Below are 19,136 nucleotides of genomic sequence, written 5' to 3' on the forward strand. Positions count from 1 at the left end.
GAGGAGAGAGAGAGTGAGAGACTGGGGAATGGGGAAAGGGGGCGAGAGAGAGAGAGAGAGACTGGGAAATGGGAAAAGGGAGAGAGAGAGAGAGAGACTGGGGAATGGGGAAAGGGGGGAGAGAGAGAGAGCGAGAGACTGGGGAATGGGAAAAGGGGGAGAGAGAGAGAGAAACTGGGGAATGGGGAAAGCTATAGAGAGAGACAGAGACTGGGGAATGGGGAAGGGGGAGAGAGAGAGAGACTGGGGAATGGGGAAAGCGGGGAGAGAGCGAGAGAAAGAGACTGGGGAATGGGAAAAGGGGGAGAGAGAGAGAGAGAGAGACTAGAGAATGGGGAAAGAGAGAGAGAGAGAGAGAGCGAGAGACTGGGGAATGGGGAAAGGGAGAGAGAGAGAGAGAGAGAGAGAGACTGGGGAATGGGGAAAGGGGGAGAGAGAGAGAGAGAGAGACCAGGGAATGGGGAAAGAGAGAGAGAGAGAGAGAGAGAGAGACTGGGGAATGGGGAAAGGGAGAGAGAGAGAGAGAGAGAGAGAGAGACTGGGGAATGGGGATAGGGAGAGAGAGAGAGAGACTTGGGAATGGGGAAAAGGAGAGAGCGAGTGGGACTGGGGAATGGGTAAAAGGAGAGAGAGAGAGAGACTTGGGAATGGGGAAAGGGGGAGTGAGAGAGGCTGGGGAATACAGAAAGGGGGAGAGAGAGAGAGAGAGAGAGAGACTGGGAAATGGGGAAAGGGGGAGAGAGAGAGAGAGAGAGAGAGAGACTGGGGAATGGGGAATGGGCAAAGCTGGGGAGGGTGTGAGAGAGACTGGGGAATGCGGAATGGGAGAGAGAAAGAGAGAGAGAGACGTGGTAATGGGGAAAGGGAAAGAGAGAGAGAGAGAATGGGGAATGGGGAGAGGGAGAGAGAGAGAGAGAGTGAGAGAGACTCGGGAATGGGGAAAGGGAAAGAGAGAGAGAGAGACTGGGGAATGAGGAAAGGGGGAGAGAGAGAGACTGGGGAATGGGGAAAGGGAGAGAGAGAGATAGACTGGGGAATGGGGAAAGGGGGTGAGAGAGAGAGAGACTGGTGAATGGGGAAAGTGAGAGCGATAGAGAGAGAGAGAGAGACTGGGGAATGGGGAAAGGGAGAGAGAGAGATAGACTGGGGAATGGGGAAAGTGAGAGCGATAGAGAGAGAGAGAGAGACTGGGGAATGGGGAAAGGGAGAGAGATAGAGAGAGAGAGAGAGACTGGGGAATGGGGAAAGGGAGAGAGAGAGAGAGAGAGAGAGAGAGACTGGGGAATGGGGAATGAGAGTTGAGTGCTTTGATTTGCTGATTGGAGGGTTGGTGCCCTTTGATTGGTTGGAGGGTTGGAGCCCTTTGATTGGTTGGAGGGTTGGAGCCCTTTGATTGGTTGGAGGGTAGGAGCCCTTTGATTGGTTGGAGGGTTGGAGCCCTTTGATTGGTTGGAGGGTTGGAGCCCTTTGATTGGTTGGAGGGTAGGAGCCCTTTGATTGGTTGGAGGGTTGGAGCCCTTTGATTGGTTGGAGGGTAGGAGCCCTTTGATTGGTTGGAGGGTAGCGCAGGTTGATTTTCAGTGTTGTCTGAATGTTCCCTCTCAGCGAGTGGCCGCAGTGGACTCTGGAGAATGATGTGCAGGCAAGCAGGCAGGAGGTTGAGGTACAGACTGATGTCAGCGCTCATCGCACTACTCACCCTCCTGAGGACCCTGTGCGATGTCAGGGGTAAGTAAGGAGGCCCGGCCTCGGGATAATGAACACCGTGCTCGGGCAATGCGGTGACCAATGCTGAGTTATTGCCTGCCTGTTTTCTCTGACTGCCGTTGACTGGTTATTGTCTTTGTTGACCCTCACAGCTCTGTCGATCCCCGGAAAGCCCAGCGTGTCTCGCTGCTGCTCACCGGACAAGGAGACGTTCACGTGTTGGTGGGAGCCGGGCGCAGAGGGAGGCTTACCCACCCAGTACACGCTGAGGTACAGCATGGAGGGGTAAGCAGCTTGTGGGGTACGGGGGCACTCTAAGCCAGCTATCGGGAGTTAAAACCACGGGGTGGCAAGCAAGCCCTTACAGATTGGATAGTCTGGCTTTGTTCTCATTGGAACAGAGGAGGTTGAGAGGAGACCTCATCGAGGTGTATAAAATATTGAGGGGCCTGGACATAGTGGATAGTAAGGGTCTATTTCCATTGGTGGAGGGGTCTATTACGAGGGGCATAGTTTTAAGGTGGTTGGTGGAAGGTTTAGAGGGGATTTGAGGGGGGCTTCTTTACGCAGAGGGTTGTGGGGATCTGGAACTCGCTGCCTGGAAGAGTGGTGGATGCAGAATCCCTCACCACTTTTAAGAGATGGTTGGATGGGTAAAGTGCAGTAACCTGCAGGGTTACAGACCTAGAGCTGGTAATTGGGATTAGACTGGATGACCTTTTGTTGGACGGTGCAGATATAACGGTAAGTACTGCAGGGAATAGAATACGGCCAGGGTGATCTCCTGGACTAGTGTCGATCGTCTGGGTGGGTCGGAGAGGAATTTTCCCAGATTTTTTCTCCCTAAATTGGCCTGGGTTTTTATCTGTTTTTTCCCTCTCCCAGGAGATCACATGACTCCGGTTGGGGTGGAGTGTAGAATGTTTCAGTAGAAGGGGTGTCGCAGTTGTGTGAGGCGGACTGGTTGGGTTGGGTGCTCTTTGCCTTTCCGCCATTGTTCATAGGTTTATATGTAACCTTCAGGGCTGCTGACCGAGGGCCGTGTGGCTCTTTGTCGGCCGGCGGGACACGATGGGCCGGAATGGCCTCCTCCTGCGCTGTGTTCTATGTTTCTATGTTTCTTCTCTCACCTGGCAAGACCATTGAACTGTGCGCACTGAATCCAGGGTCTGGGCACAGGGTCTGGGCACAGGGGCCTGATCAGCCACCCACCTGGTGGCAAGGCTCAGAGATGGGGGCTCACGGTGTGTGTTCCTCGGGTTGTGATGACCAGTTTGGCAGGTCTCGGGCCTTTTCCCGTGTCAAACGAGGATATGGGCAACCAATCACTGTTGCCCCTTCAAACCGAGGCCCCGTCTGCCCTCTCGGGTGGATGAAAAAGATCCCGTGGCTCTGTATCGAAGAAGAGCAGGGTGTGGGGGCGGTGAGGGGAGTTCTCCCCGGTGACTTGGGGCCAATATTTACCCCTCCAACCAACATCACCAAAAAATACATTCTTTGCTCGTTATTCCACCACTGTTTGTGGGAGCTTGCTGTGCGCAAATTGGCTGCTCTGCTTTCTAGCTTGCAACAGTGAGCATGCTTCAAAAAAAAAGTATTTAATTGGCTGTAAAGGATGTCCGGAAGGCAGTGAAAGGTTCTAAATACATCTATCTTTCCTTTAAGCTGCAGCAGCCCTTTAATGCCAGCAGCAACTCCAGAGTTATCATAAGAACATAAGAAATAGGAGCAGGAGTGGCCCATACGGCCCCTCGAGCCTGCTCCGCTATTTAATACCATCATGGCTGATCTGATCATGGACTCAGCTCCACTTCCCCGCCCGCTCCCCATAACCCTTCACTCCCTTATCAGTTAAGAAACTGTCTCTCTCTGTCTTAAATTTATTCAATGTCCCAGCCCCCACAGCTCTCTGAGGCAGCGAATTCCACAGATTTACAACCCTCTGAGAGAAGAAATTCCTCCTCATCTCAGTTTTAAATGGGTGGCCCCTTATTCTAAGATCATGCCCCCTAGTTCTAGTCTCCCCTCTCAGTGGAAACATCCTCTCTGCATCCACCTTGTCAAGCCCCCTCATAATCTGATACGTTTCGATAAGATCACCTCTCATTCTTCTGAATTCCAATGAGTAGAGGCCCAACCTCCTCAACTTTGCCTCATAAGTCAATCTCCTCATCTCCGGAATCAACCGAGTGAACCTTCTCTGAACTGCCTCCAAAACAAGTATATCCTTTCGTAAACCCTATAAACCAAAACTGCACGCAGTATTCCAGGTGTGGCCTCACCAATACCCTGTATAACTGTAGCAAGACTTCCCTGCTTTTATACTCCATCCCCTTTGCAATAAAGGCCAAGATACCATTGGCCTTCCTGATCAAGTGCTGTACCTGCATACTAACCTTTCGTGTTTCATGTACAAGTACCCCCAGGTCCCGCTGTACTGCAGCACTTTGTAATCTTTCTCCATTTAAATAATAACTTGCTCTTTGATTTTTTTCTGCCAAAGTGGGTGACTTGTGAAGCCAATGTCCCGGCAGCCCGGTGATGTGTCTCTGGTCTGGTTGACAGGGAGGAGCTGGAGCTCGAGTGTGCAGACTACCAAACTATGGGCCCAAACACCTGCTTCTTCGACAGGAACCACACCTCGATCTGGGTCATCTACACCATCACCATCATCGCCACCAATCGGCTGGGGAGCAGCAGGTCCAATCCTGTCTTCATCGACGTGACCTATATAGGTGGGTGACAACACTTTGACTACAGACTGCTTCACAACAGCCCTGTCCAAGTCAAACCTATATCACCTCTGCACCCCACAGAGATAGCTACACGTTAGCTAGGGACGGGGAGGTGGAGGGTATGTGTTTAATTAACGGATGGCTTACTCCGAGCCTGTTAAACAGGAACAGGAGGAGGTCCATTCAGCCCCTCGAGCCTGTTACACAGGAACAGGAGGAGGTCCATTCAGCCCCTCGAGCCTGTTACACAGTAACAGGAGGAGGTCCATTCAGCCCCTCGAGCCTGTTACACAGGAACAGGAGGAGGTCCATTCAGCCCCTCGAGCCTGTTACACAGGAACAGGAGGAGGTCCATTCAGCCCCTCGAGCCTGTTACACAGGAACAGGAGGAGGTCCATTCAGCCCCTCGAGCCTGTTACACAGGAACAGGAGGAGGCCATTCAGCCCCTCGAGCCTGTTACACAGGAACAGGAGGAGGCCATTCAGTCCCTCGAGCCTGTTACACAGGAACAGGAGGAGGCCATTCAGCCCCTCGAGTCTGTTACACAGGAACAGGAGGAGGCCCATTCAGCCCCTCGAGCCTGTTACACAGGAACAGGAGGAGGCCCATTCAGCCTCTCAAGCCTGTTACACAGGAACAGGAGGAGGCCCATTCAGCCTCTCAAGCCTGTTACACAGGAACAGGAGGAGGCCCATTCAGCCTCTCAAGCCTGTTACACAGGAACAGGAGGAGGCCCATTCAGCCCCTCGAGCCTGTTACACAGGAACAGGAGGAGGCCCATTCAGCCCCTCGAGCCTGTTACACAGGAACAGGAGGAGGCCCATTCAGCCCTTCGAGCCTGTTACACAGGAACAGGAGGAGGCCCATTCAGCCCCTCGAGCCTGTTACACAGGAACAGGAGGAAGCCCATTCAGCCTCTCGAGCCTGTTACACAGGAACAGGAGGAGGCCCATTCAGTCCCTCGAGCCTGTTACACAGGAATAGGAGGAGGCCATTCAGCCCCTCGAGCCTTTTACACAGGAACAGGAGGAGGTCATTCTGCCCCTGGAGCCTGTTACACAGGAACAGGAGGAGGCCATTCAGCCCCTGGAGCCTGTTACACAGGAACAGGAGGAGGCCCATTCAGTCCCTCGAGCCTGTTACACAGGAACAGGAGGAGGCCATTCAGTCCCTCGAGCCTGTTACACAGGAACAGGAGGAGGCCCATTCAGCCCCCCGAGCCTGTTACACAGGAACAGGAGGAGGCCCATTCAGCCCCTCGAGCCTGTTACACAGGAACAGGAGGAGGTCCATTCAGCCTCTCGAGCCTGTTACACAGGAACAGGAGGAGGCCCATTCAGCCCCTCGAGCCTGTTACAGAGGAACAGGAGGAGGCCCATTCAGCCTCTCAAGCCTGTTACACAGGAACAGGAGGAGGCCCATTAAGCCTCTCGAGCCTGTTACACAGGAACAGGAGGAGGCCCATTCAGCCTCTCGAGCCTGTTACACAGGAACAGGAGGAGGCCATTCAGTCCCTCGAGCCTGTTACACAGAAACAGGAGGAGGCCCATTCAGCCCCTCGAGCCTGTTACATAGGAACAGGAGGAGGCCCATTCAGCCCCTCGAGCCTGTTACACAGGAACAGGAGGAGGCCCATTCAGCCCCTGGAGTCTGTTACACAGGAACAGGAGGAGGCCATTCAGTCCCTCGAGCCTGTTACACAGGAACAGGAGGAGGCCATTCAGCCCCTGGAGCCTGTTACACAGGAACAGGAGGAGGCCCATTCAGCCCCTCGAGCCTGTTACACAGGAACAGGAGGAGGCCATTCAGCCCCTGGAGCCTGTTACACAGGGACAGGAGGAGGCCATTCAGCCCCTGGAGCCTGTTACACAGGAACAGGAGGAGGCCCATTCAGCCCCTCGAGCCTGTTACACAGGAACAGGAGGAGGCCCATTCAGCCCCTCGAGCCTGTTACACAGGAACAGGAAGAGGCCCATTCAGCCCCTCGAGCCTGTCACACAGGAACAGGAGGAGGCCCATTCAGCCCCTCGAGCCTGTTAAACAGGAACAGGAGGAAGCCCATTCAGCCCCTCGAGCCTGTCACACAGGAACAGGAGGAGGCCCATTCAGCCTCTCGAGCCTGTTACACAGGAACAGGAGGAGGCCCATTCAGCCCCTCGAGCCTGTTACACAGGAACAGGAGGAGGTCCATTCAGCCCCTCGAGCCTGTTACACAGGAACAGGAGGAGGCCCATTCAGCCCCTCGAGCCTGTCACACAGGAACAGGAGGAGTCCCATTCAGTGCCTCAATCCTGTTACACAGGAACAGGAGGAGGCCCATTCAGCCCCTCGAGCCTGTTACACAGGAACAGGAGGCCACTCAACCCCTCAAGCCTGTTACACAGGAACAGGAGGAGGCCCATTCAGCCCCTCGAGCCTGTTACACAGGAACAGGAGGAGGCCACTCAACCCCTCAAGCCTGTTACACAGGAATAGGAGGCCAGTCAGCCCCTCGAGCCTGTTACACAGGAACAGGAGGATGCTCATTCAGCCCCTCGAGTCTGTTGCACATGGACAGGAGGCCCATTCTGATATGTCCTGACGATACAGTATAAATGTACACGAGGCCCATACTTGAGAGAAGGTCACTCTGTGACCAGTAACCTTTATTAGTCAGCACTGAAGTGATGAAGGTGGGTGGAGCTTCCCCTTTTATACCGGAAAGTCCAGGTTAGGAGTGTCTCCCACAAGTTCATCCCCTCGTGGTCAATGTTCTCAAGGTGTACAACTTAGGTCAGTTTATACATGGGTTACAATGATAGTTGAATACATGACATCAACTCCCCCCCAAAGTCTTATTGGGATCACAGGTTGAGTCCCTCTGGTGGTTTACACTCCCTTGTAGAGCGCCTGAGTTGGGGCTCCGGTTGTTGGCCGCTGGCCTGAGTGTCGGCTGTTTGCGGTGCCTCAGGCCTGTCCGGACTGCCCACAGTGACTGGGCTCTCCTCCCTTTGGTTCCGGTGTTCGGTCACCTGTGGTGGAGTAAACTCTACGTCGTGTTCTTCCTCTGCTTCTTCTATGGGGTTGCAGAACCTCCTTTTAGTTTGATCCACGTGTTTGCAGCAGATTTGTCCATTGGTAAGTTTAACTACCAGAATCCTATTCCCCTCTTTGGCAATCACAGTGCCTGCGAGCCATTTGGGCCCTGCAGCGTAATTAAGGACAAAAACAGGGTCATTGACATCAATACATCGCGTCCTCGCATTCCTGTCATGGTAGTCACATTGTGACTGGCGCCTGCTCTCGACAATTTCTTTCATGGTGGGATGTATAAGGGATAACCTGGTTTTGAGCCTCCTTTTCATTAGAAGCTCTGTGGGTGGGACCCCTGTGAGCGAGTGTGGTCGGGATCTATTGGCCAACAGGAGGCGTGATAAGCGGCTTTGTAGGGAACCCCCTTGGATTCTGAGCATCCCCTGTTTGATTATCTGCACTGCTCGTTCTGCCTGGCCATTTGAGGCCGGCTTGAACGGTGCCATTCTAACATGGTTAATTCCATTGCCTGCCATGAAGTCCTGGAATTCAGTGCTTGTGAAGCACGGGCCATTGTCGCTGACCAAGTTGTCCGGTAGACCGTGGGCGGCGAACATTGCCCGTAGACTTTCTACCGTGGCAGAGGATGTGCTTGAATTTAAAATGGCACACTCAATCTATTTGGAGTAGGCGTCTACTACAACCAAAAACATTTTTCCCATGAAAGGACCTGCGTAGTTCACATGGATGTGTGACCAAGGCTTGGCGGGCCATGGCCAGGGGCTAAGGGGGGCTTCCCTGGGTGCGTTGCCCAGCTGAGCACATGTGTTGCACCTGCGAACACAAAGTTCCAGATCTGCATCTATCCCTGGCCACTAAATGTGTGACCTGGCAATTGCCTTCATCATGACAATGCCCGGGTGCTCATTGTGAAGTTCTCTGATAAACGCCCATCTGGGGCATGACTACGCGGTTTCCCCACAGTAGGCAATCAGCCTGAATCGAGAGTTCATCCTTGCGCCTATGAAACGGTTTAGATTCCTCAGGGCATGCCCTGTACGTGACTGCCCAGTCCCCAATCAGGACACATTTCTTAACGAAAGACATTTATGGGTTTTTATTTGTCCAGACTTTAATCTGACGGGCTGTCACAGGTGAGCCTTCGCTTTCGAAAGCTTCAACAGCCATGACCATCTCAGCACCATGCTCGGTAGCCCCCTCAGTGGTGGCTAGTGGGAGCCTGCTGAGTGCATCGGCGCAGTTTTCAGTGCCCTGTCTGTGCCGAATTGTATAGTCATGAGCGGCTAACGTGAGTGCCCACCTCTGTATGCGGGCCGATGCGTTTGCATTTATGGCCTTGTTGTCGGCCAAAAGGGACGTTAGGGGTTTCTGATCTGTCTCCAGCTCAAATTTCCTGCCAAACAGGTACTGGTGCATTTTTATTACCGCATATACACATGCGAGCGCCTCCTTTTCTACCATCCCGTAGCCCCTTTCTGCCTGGGACAGACTTCTGGAGGCATAAGCTACCGGCTGTAACTGACCCTTGGCATTGACATGCTGCAACACACACCCGACCCCATAGGACGACGCATCGCTCGTTAGAACAAGTTTCTTACAAGGGTTATACAACGTTAACAGTTTGTTGGAGCATAACAAATTGCGTACTCTAGCAAAAGCCTGGTTGTCCCTCCTGACCCATTAGCGACCTTTGCTCTAACAGCGTGCTCAATTTGGCAAAATAGTTCAGGAGCCCCAGGAATGAACGCAGCTCCGTCGTGTTATGGGGTCTGGGTGCTCTCTGGATCGCTTCCGTCTTGGACGCAGTAGGGCTGATCCCGTCTGCTGCTACCCTCATCCCCAGGAATTCTACCTCTGGAGCTAGGAAGACACACTTCGCCTTTTTCAGTCGCAGACCTACCCGGTCCAGTCTGCGTAGCACCTCCTCCAGGTTGTGGAGGTGTTTTTCAGTATCGCGACCCATGATGAGGATGTCGTCCTGAAAAACCACCGTCCCTGGAATCGACTTGAGGAGGCTTTCCATATTTCGTTGGAAGATCGTGGCGGCCGAGTGAATCCCGAACGGACATCTGTTGTACTCAAACAACCCCTTGTGTGTCGTGATGGTGGTCAGCTTCTTCGACTCACTCGCCAGCTCCTGGGTCATGTAAGCTGAGGTCAGGTCCAATTTTGAAAAAGATTTGCTACCGGATAGCATCGCAAAGAGGTCCTCCGCTCTCGGTAGCGGGTACTGGTCTTGGAGTGACACCCGATTGATGGTGGCCTTGTAATCGCCACATATCCTGACCGACCCATCCGCCTTGAGCACCGGCACAATCGGGCTCGCCCAGTCACTGAATTCGACTGGCGAGATGATGCCTTCCCTCAGCAGGCGGTCCAATTCGCCTTCTATCTTTTCCCGCATCACGTACGGCACCGCTCTGGCCTTGTGATGTACTGGTCTGGTGTCCGGGTTTATGTGAATCACTACCTTGGCCCCCATGAAAGTGCCAATGCCAGGTTGAAATAATGAGTCAAATTTGTCCAGGATCTGTGAGCATGATACTCGCTCCACAGAAGAAATTGCATTGACATCGCCCCATTTCCAGTTCATGACAGCAAGCCAACTCCTCCCCAGTAGTGCGGGACCGTCTCCCGGGACAATCCAGAGTGGCAACCTGTTCTCCGAATCTTTGTGGGTCACGACTACCGTGGCGCTGCCTAGCACCGGAATGATCTCCTTTGTGTCAGTCCGTAGCTGTGTGTCAATCGGCGATAATTTTGGCCTCCTGGCCTTGGACACCCAGAACCTTTCGAACTGTTTGATACCCATCAGGGACTGGCTGGCCCCCGTGTCTAGCTCCATTAATACTGGGATGCCATTGAGGAGCACTTTCATCATTATCTGTGGCGTCCTGGTGTATGAACTGTATACGTGCTCCACATGAACTCGCTGAACTTCAGCTTCCAGCGATTTCCCCTAGTATTCATTTGGCCTCGTAGGGCTTACATCGGGCCCGTCCTCCTCGTACATCAACCTGGCTGCAGGCTTCCTGCGCATACGCGCCAAGTGACCGCTGACGTTGCAGTTTCTGCAGGTATATTGCTGATACCTGCAAGCTCTGGCTGGGTGTTTGCCTCCAGACCTCCACATGAACTAGAGGCCCCGTTGTTGGAAACAAAAGGTCCATTACCAGTCGATCGTCTCTGACTGTCTCTGTAACTGTCCTTAAACGCACCATTAACAGGTGTTGATGGCCCCATTACTGGCCGCATTGTCCATTGCAATGACATGAATCACCGTTCAGCTAGCCATTGTCTCTGTTGAATTCCCCCTTTGGGTTCGACTACATGCTGGGGCATGTCCAATTGCCCTTGTCTGCCTAGAGAACTGTGTGCCACGTTAACAATGCTGACTCCCTGGTCGTTTGCCGCATTTGAGCCAAGATTTTTGTCATACATCATTCTGGTCTCTTCCTCCCCTGAGATAATTGTCTGGGCTATCAGAGCCGCCGCTTCCAAGGTCAAGTCTTTGGTCTCAATCAGTTTCCTGAAAACCGATGCCCTCAATAAAAAAGTCTCTCAGCATCTCCGCTCTAAATGCATCTGGGAACTTACATCGGCTCACCAGTCGCCGGAGGTCTGCCACGAAGTCTGGAACACTTTGCCCTTCTCACCGCCGGTGTGTGTAAAACCGGTGTCTCGCCATGTGCATGCTGCTCGCCGGTTTAAGGTGTTCCCCGATCAACTTACTGAGCTCTTCGAACGTCTTGTCCGCCGGCTTCTCTGGCGCTAGAAGGTCCTTCATCAGGGAGTACGTTCTGGATCCACAAACCATCAGGAGATGAGCCCTGCGTTTGTCGGCCGAATCCTGTCCCAGCCATTACGTAGTGAGGAAACTTTGCTGTAGTCTCTCAATAAAGTCATCCCAATCATCACCAACACAGTACCTCTCGTCTGTGCTGCTAGTGGCCATGCTCGCGTGGTTTAAATCCCAGTTTCTCGTCGCCAATGATATGCCCTTACTATACAGTATAAATGCACACGAGGCCCATACTTGAGAGAAGGTCACTCTGTGACCAGTTACCTTTATTACCAAGACCTCAATTGATGAAGGTGGCTGGAGCTTCCCCTTTTATCCCGGAAAGTCCAGGTTAGGAGTGTCTCCCACAACTTCACCCCTTGTGGTCAGTGTTCTCAAGGTGTACAACTTAGGTCAGCTTATACATGGGTTACAATGATAGTTGAATACATGACAGATTCAGCCCCTCAAGCCTGTTACAGAGGAACAGGAGGCCCATTCAGCCACTCGAGCCTGTTACACAGGAACAGGAGGAGGCCCATTCAGCCCCTCGAGCCTGTTACACAGGAACAGGAGGCCCATTCAGCCCCTCGAGCCTGTTACACAGGAACAGGAGTCCCATTCAGCCCCTGGAGCCTGTTACACAGGAACAGGAGGAGGCCATTCAGCCCCTTGAGCCTGTTACACAGGAACAGGAGGAGGCCATTCAGCCCCTCGAGCCTGTTACACAGGAACAGGAGGAGGCCATTCAGCCCCTCGAGCCTGTTACACAGGAACAGGAGGAGGCCCATTCAGCCCCTCGAGCCTGTTACACAGGAACAGGAGGAGGCCATTCAGCCCCTGGAGCCTGTTACACAGGAACAGGAGGCCCATTCAGCCCCTCGAGCCTGTTACACAGGAACAGGAGGCCCATTCAGCCCCTCGAGCCTGTTACACAGGAACAGGAGGCCCATTCAGCCCCTGGAGCCTGTTCCACCATTGGTTGATCTGTACTTTGAATCGATCTTGGTTCTATAACCCTGAATAGCCTCACCGAACAAACATCGATCAATCTCAGCTTTAAATTTTCGAATTCCCTCCCTCAGCCAGTCTCAACAGCCTTTTGGGGGAGGGAGTTCCAGATTAAGAACATAAAAACATAAGAAATAGGAGCAGGAGTGGGTCATACAGCCCCTCGAGCCTGCTCCGCCATTTAATCTGATCATGGCTGATCCAATCATGGACTCAGCTCCACTTCCCCGCCCGCTCCCCATAACCCCTTATTCCCTTATCGCTCAAAAATCTGCCTATCCCCGCCTTAAATTTGTTCAATGTCCCAGTCCCCATAGCTCTCTGAGGCAGCGAATTCCACAGATTTACAACCCTCTGAGAGAAGAAATTCCTCCTCATCTCAGTTTTAAATGGGCGGCCCCTTATTCTAAGACCATGCCCCCTAGTTCTAGTCTCCCCCATCAGTGGAAACATCCTCTCTGCATCCACCTTGTCAAGCCCCCTCATAATCTTATACGTTTCGATAAGATCACCTCTCATTCTTCTGAATTCCAATGTGTAGAGGCCCAACCTCCTCAACCTTTCCTCATAAGTCAACCCCCTCATCCCCGGAATCAACCGAGTGAACCTTCTCTGAACTGCCTCCAAAACAAGTATATCCTTTCGTAAAAATGGAAACCAAAACTGCACGCAGTACTCCAGGTGTGGCCTCATCAGTCATCATCATAGGCAGTCCCTCGGAATCGAGGAAGACTTGCTTTCACTTTGAAAATTAGTCCTTAGGTGGCTGAACAGTTCAATATAAGAACCACAGTCCCTGTCACAGGTGGGACAGACAGAAGTTGAGGGAAGGGGTGGGTGGGACTGGTTTGCCGCACCCTCCTTCTGCTGCCTGCGCTTGGTTTCTGCATGCTCTTGGTGATGAGACTCGAGGTGCTCAGTGCCCTCCCGGATACACTTCTTCCACTTAGGACAGACGCACCAACATTAGCGTCCTCGATCAGGCCAACATCCCCAGCATTGAAGCACTGACCACACTCGATCAGCTCCGCTGGGCAGGCCACATAGTTCACATGTCAGACGCGAGACTCCCAAAGCAAGCGCTCTACTCGGAACTCCTTCACGGCAAACAAGCCAAAGGTGGGCAGAGGAAACGTTACAAGGACACCCTCAAAGCCTCCCTGATAAAGTGCAAGATCCCCACCGACACCTGGGAGTCCCTGGCCAAAGACCACCCTAAGTGGAGGAAGTGCATCCGGTCTCATCAATACCCTGTATAACTGTAGCAAGACTTCCCTGCTTTTATACACCATCCCCTTTGCAATAAAGGCCAAGATTCCATTGGCCTTTCTGATCACTTGCTGTACCTGCATACTAACCTTTTGTGTTTCATGCACAAGGACCCCCAGGTCCCGCTGTACTGCAGCACTTTGTAATCTCTCCCCATTTAAATAATAATTTGCTTTTTAATTTTTCCTGCCAAAGTGGATAACCTCACACTTTCCCACATTATACTCCATCTGCGAACTTTTTGCCCACTCACTTAGCCTGTCTATATCGCTTTGCAGATTTTTTGTGTCCTCCTCACAATTTGCTTTTTCACCCATCTTTGTATCATCAGTAAACTTGTCTACGTTACACTCGGTCCCTTCTTCCAAGTCATTAACATAGATTGTAAATAGTTGGGGTCCCAGCACTGATCCCTGCGGCATCCCACTGGTTATCGTTTGCCAACTGGAAAATTACCCATTTATCCCGACTCTCTGTTCTCTGTTAGTTAGCCAATCCTCTATCCATGCTAATATATTACCCACAACCCCGTGAACTTTTATCTTGTGCAGTAACCTTTTATGTGGCACCTTGTCAAATGCCTTCTGGAAATCCAAATACACCACAACCACTGGTTCCCCTTTATCCACCCTGTTCATTACATCCTCAAAGAATTCCAGCAAATTTGTCAAACATTACTTCCCCTTCATAAATCCATGCTGACTCTGCCTGACCGAATGTTGCTTTTCCAAATGTCCTGCTACTGCTTCTTTAATAATGGACTCCAGCATTTTCCCAACCACAGATGTTAGGCTAACTGGTCTATAGTTTCCTGCTTTTTGCCTGCCTCCTTTTTTAAATAGGGGCGTTACATTTGCAGTTTTCCAATCTGCTGGGACCGCCCCAGAATCCAGGAAATGTTCAGAGAAGGTTCACTTGGTTGATTCCGGGGATGAGGGGGTTAACTTATGAGGAAAGGTTGAGGAGGTTGGGCCTCTACTCATTGGAATTCAGAAGAATGAGAGGTGATCTTATGGAAACGTATAAGATTATGAGGGGGCTTGACAAGGTGGATGCAGAGAGGATGTTTCCACTGATGGGGGAGACTAGAACTAGGGGGCATGGTCTTAGAATAAGGGGCCGCCCATTTAAAACTGAGATGAGGAGAAATTTCTTCTCTCAGAGGGTTGTAAATCTGTGGAATTCGCTGCCTCAGAGAGCTGTGGAAGCTGGGACATTGAATAAATTTAAGACAGAGAGAGACAGTTTCTTAAACGATAAGGGAATAAAGGGTTATGGGGAGCGGGCGGGGAAGTGGAGCTGATTCCATGATCGGATCAGCTATAGAAACATAGAAAACAGGAGCAGGAGTAGGCCATTCGGTCCCTCGAGCCTGCTCCACCATTCAATATGATCCTGGCTGATCCTCTATCTTAACACTAGATTCCCACTGATCTCAGTCTTAAATTTCCTGCCCCGTATCCTGAGACTGTGACCCCTTGTCCTGGACTTCCCAGCCCAGGGAAACATCCTCCCCACATCCAGTCTATCCAACCCAGTCAGAAATTTATACGTTTCAATGAGATCCCTCTCATTCTTCTAAACTCTTGTGACTACAGGCCCAGTCGACCCAATCTCTCCTCATACAACAGTCCTGCCATCCCAGGAATCAGTCTGGTGAACCTTCGCTGCACTCCCTCCCACACGCTATGAGCCCTGGTCCAACACACTAGCTGCAGGTTGGATGATGTGATTGGGAGCCTGGCTGCTTCTTGCTGGATTGACACCTCCCCAATCGACCCTCGCTCACCGACGCTCCGTGGAATGGAGACAGGAGCTAACATCTACCGTCCATCATCATCACAGGCAGTCCCTCGCAATCGAGGGAGACTTGCTTCCACTCTTAGCATGAGTCCTTAAGTGACTGAACAGTCCAATACAGGAACCACAGTCCCTGTCACAGGTGGGACAGACAGTGGTTGGGGGAAGGGGAGGGTGGGACTGGTTTGCCGCACGCTCCTTCCGCTGCCTGCGCTTGGTTTCTGCATGCTCTCGACGATGAGACTCGAGGTGCTCAGCACCCTCCCGGATGCACTTCCTCCAGTTAGGGTGGTCTTTGGCCAGGGACTCCCAGGTGTCAGTGGGAATGTTGCACTTTATCAGGGAGGCTTTGAGGGTGTCCCTGTAACGTTTCCTCTGCCCACCTTTGGCTCGTTTGCCGTGAAGGAGTTCCGAGTACAGCGCTTGCTTTGGGAGTCTCATGTCTGGCATGCGGACAATGTGGCCTGCCCAGCGGAGCTGATCAAGTGTGGTCAGTGCTTCAATGCTGGGGATGTTGGCCTGGCCAAGGACCCTAAAGTCTGTCCTCACAGGGGAGTTGTAGGATCTTGCGGCGACATCGTTGGTGGTATTTCTCCAGCGTCTTGAGGTATCCATGTCTCTGATCCATACAGGAGGGCGGGTATTACTACAGCCCTGTAGATCTGCAGTCCATGCCTCTCAAATCTCTCCTTCCTCCTTTACAGTTCAACCGCACCCACCGGTTAACGTGAGCCTTCAGATGAGGAGGGAGCAGGGCAAGAGTTACATCAGTGCCACCTGGTCACCCCCGGCGATGGCTGACACCCAATCGGGGTGGATCACGCTACAGTACGAACTGCGACTCAAGCACAAGGCAGTGGCCAAGTGGGAGGTAGGAGATTGGGTCCCCATCAGTCACGGTCCATGGAACTGTTTGCCTAATCCTTCCTGGCATGTAGGCATCGCTGGCAATTATAAGTGGTTAAAAAAAAAACAAAGAGCATTTTATTATTTAAATAGAGAAAAATTGCAAATATGTTTGAAAATTTGCTAGAATTCTTTGAGGATGTAACGAACAGGATGGATAAAGGGGAACCAGTGGATGTGGTGTATTTGAACTTCCAGAAGGCATTTGACAAGGTGCCACATAAAAGGTTACTGCACAAGATAAAAGTTCACAGGGTTGGGGGTAATATATCAGCATGGATAGAGGATTGGCTAACTAACAGAGAACAGAGAGTCGGGATAAATGGTTCACTCTCTGGTTGGCAATCAGTAACTAGTGGGGTGCCGCAGGGATCAGTGCTGGGACCTCAACTATTTACAATCTATACTAACGACTTGGAAGAAGGGACTGAGTGTAACGTAGAAAGTTTGCTGACGATACAAAGATGGGAGAAAAAGCAATGTGTGAGGAGGACACAAAAAATCTGCAAAAGGACATAGACAGGTTAAGTGAGTGGGCAAAAATTTGTCAGATGGAGTTTAATGTTGGAAAGTGTGAGGTCATGCACTTTGGCAGAAAAAAATCAAAGAGCAAGTTATTATTTAAATGGAGAAAGATTACAAAGTGCTGCAGTACAGCTGGACCTGGGGGTACTTGTGCATGAAACACAAAGGTTAGTCTGCAGGTACAGCAAGTGATCAGGAAGGCCAATAGTATCTTGGCCTTTATTGCAAAGGGGATGGAGTATAAAAGCAGGGAAGTCTTGCTACAGTTATACAGGGTATTGGTGAGGCCACACGCCACACCTGGAATACTGTGTGCAGTTTTGGTTTCCGTATTTACGAAAGGATATACTTGCTTTGGAGACAGTTCAGAGAAGGTTCACTCGGTTGATTCCGGGATGAAGGGGTTGACTTAAGAGGAAAGGTTGAGGAGGTTGGGCCTCGACTCATTGGAATTCAGAAGAATGAGAGGTGATCTTATCGAAACATGTATAAGATTATGAGGGGGCTTGACAAGGTGGATGCAGAGAAGATGTTTCCACTGATGGGGGAGACTAGAACTAGGGGGCATGGTCTTAGAATAAGGGGCCACCCATTTAAAACTGAGATGAGGAGGAATTTCTTCTCTCAGAGGGTTGTAAATCTGTGGAATTCGCTGCCTCAGAGAGCTGTGGGGGCTGGGTCATTGAATAAATTTAAAACAGTGATAGACAGTTTCTTAACCGATAAGGGAATAAGGGGTTATGGGGAGCGGGCAGGGAAGTGGAGCTGAGTCCATGATTGGATCAGCCATGATCATATTAAATGGCGGAGCAGGCTCGAGGGGCGGTATAGAAACATAGAAACATACAAAATAGGTGCAGGAGAAGGCCATTCGGCCCTTCCTCCTCATCTCAGTTTTAAATGGGCGGCCCCTTATTCTAAGACCATGCCCCCTAGTTCTAGTCTCCCCCATCAGTGGAAACATCCTCTCTGCATCCACCTTGTCAAGCCCCCTCATAATCTTATACGTTTCGATAAGATCACCTCTCATTCTTCTGAATTCCAATGAGTAGAGGCCCAACCTCCTCAACCTTTCCTCATAAGTATGGCCTACTCCTGCTCCTATTTCTTATGTTCTTATGTTGTTATTTATTGCCCATCCCCCTAATTGCCCCTTGAGAAGGTGGTGCTGAGCCGCCTTCTTGAACCGCTGCAGTCCGTGTGGTGGAGGTGCTCCCACAGTGCTGTTAGGGAGGGAGTTCCAGGATTGTGACCCAGCAACGATGAAGGAACGGTGATATATTTCCAAGTCAGGATGGTGTGTGACTGGGAGGGGAACGTGGAGGGGGTGGTGTTCCCATGCACCTGCTGCCCTTGTCCCTCTCGGTGGTAGAGGTCGCGGGTTTGGGAGGTGCTGCTGAAGAAGCCTTGGCGAGTTGCTGCAGTGCATCTTGTAGATGGTACACACTGCAGCCACGGTGGAGGGAGTGAATGTTGAAGGCGGTGGATGGGGAGCCAATCAAGCGGCTGCTTTGTCCTGGATGGTGTCGAGCTTCTCGAGTGTTTGTTGGAGCTGCACTCATCCAGGCAAGTGGAGAGTATTCCATCACACTCCTGACTTGTGCCTTGTAGATGGTGGAAAGGTTTTGGGGAGTCAGGAGGTGAGACACTCACCGCAGAATACCCAGCCTCTGATCTGCTCTTGTAACCACAGTATTTATGTGGCTGGTCCAGTTTAGTTTCTGGTCAATGGTGACCCCCAGGATGTTGATGGTGGGGGATTCGGTGATGGTAATGCTGTTGAATGTCAAGGGACGGTGGTTAGACTCTCGCTTGTTGGAGATGGTCATTGCCTGGCACTTGTGTGGTGTGAATGTTACTTGACACTTATCAGCCCAAGTCTGAATGTTGTCCAGGTCTTGTTGCATGCGGGCACGGTCCATTATCTAATGGTCCACCACTATTCACTGGATGTGGCAGGACTGCAGAGCTTTGATCTGATCCGTAGGTTGTGGGATCACTGAGCTCTGTCTATAGCCCATCATCACCATGGGCGGTCCCTCGAAGTGAGGATGACTTGCTTCCACGCCAAAAAAGGATGAGTTCACAGGTGTTTCAATTGATATTCCAGATCCCGAACTACATCCTGAAGGGTGGAAGATGCCTGTGTGTGGATTGTTTAACGTGGGGTGACCGTTACACACCAGCCACCACACGGGCTTGACAGAGCGAGGTCTTGGTCCAGGGGCAAGGGTTAACCAGGACCACTGGAGACCTGCTCTGCTGCACGGACCCAGTGTGCTCACATATCGCAGTGTGGGCTGGGTCTGTGCTGCCCCCGGGCCCTCGCCTCTCCTGGGCCCCGATCACGTCCCTGTACAGTCTCTCG

General features: G+C 51.8%; 1 protein-coding gene across 1 annotated transcript in view; it reads left to right on the forward strand.

Moving 5' to 3' along the window:
• The window catches only part of LOC139254050 (prolactin receptor-like), a 32,751-nt gene that overhangs the window by 2,941 nt on the left and 10,674 nt on the right, over positions 1 to 19,136 (forward strand). The window contains exons 2-4 of the mRNA XM_070873616.1: positions 1,815 to 1,992; positions 4,273 to 4,442; positions 16,042 to 16,208. Coding sequence (XP_070729717.1) covers positions 1,815 to 1,992; positions 4,273 to 4,442; positions 16,042 to 16,208 — 515 coding nt within the window. The remainder of the gene's footprint in view (positions 1 to 1,814; positions 1,993 to 4,272; positions 4,443 to 16,041; positions 16,209 to 19,136) is intronic.

The sequence above is a fragment of the Pristiophorus japonicus genome, unplaced genomic scaffold (assembly GCF_044704955.1).
Source record: "Pristiophorus japonicus isolate sPriJap1 unplaced genomic scaffold, sPriJap1.hap1 HAP1_SCAFFOLD_526, whole genome shotgun sequence".
In the NCBI taxonomy this organism is placed as follows: Eukaryota; Metazoa; Chordata; class Chondrichthyes; family Pristiophoridae; genus Pristiophorus; species Pristiophorus japonicus.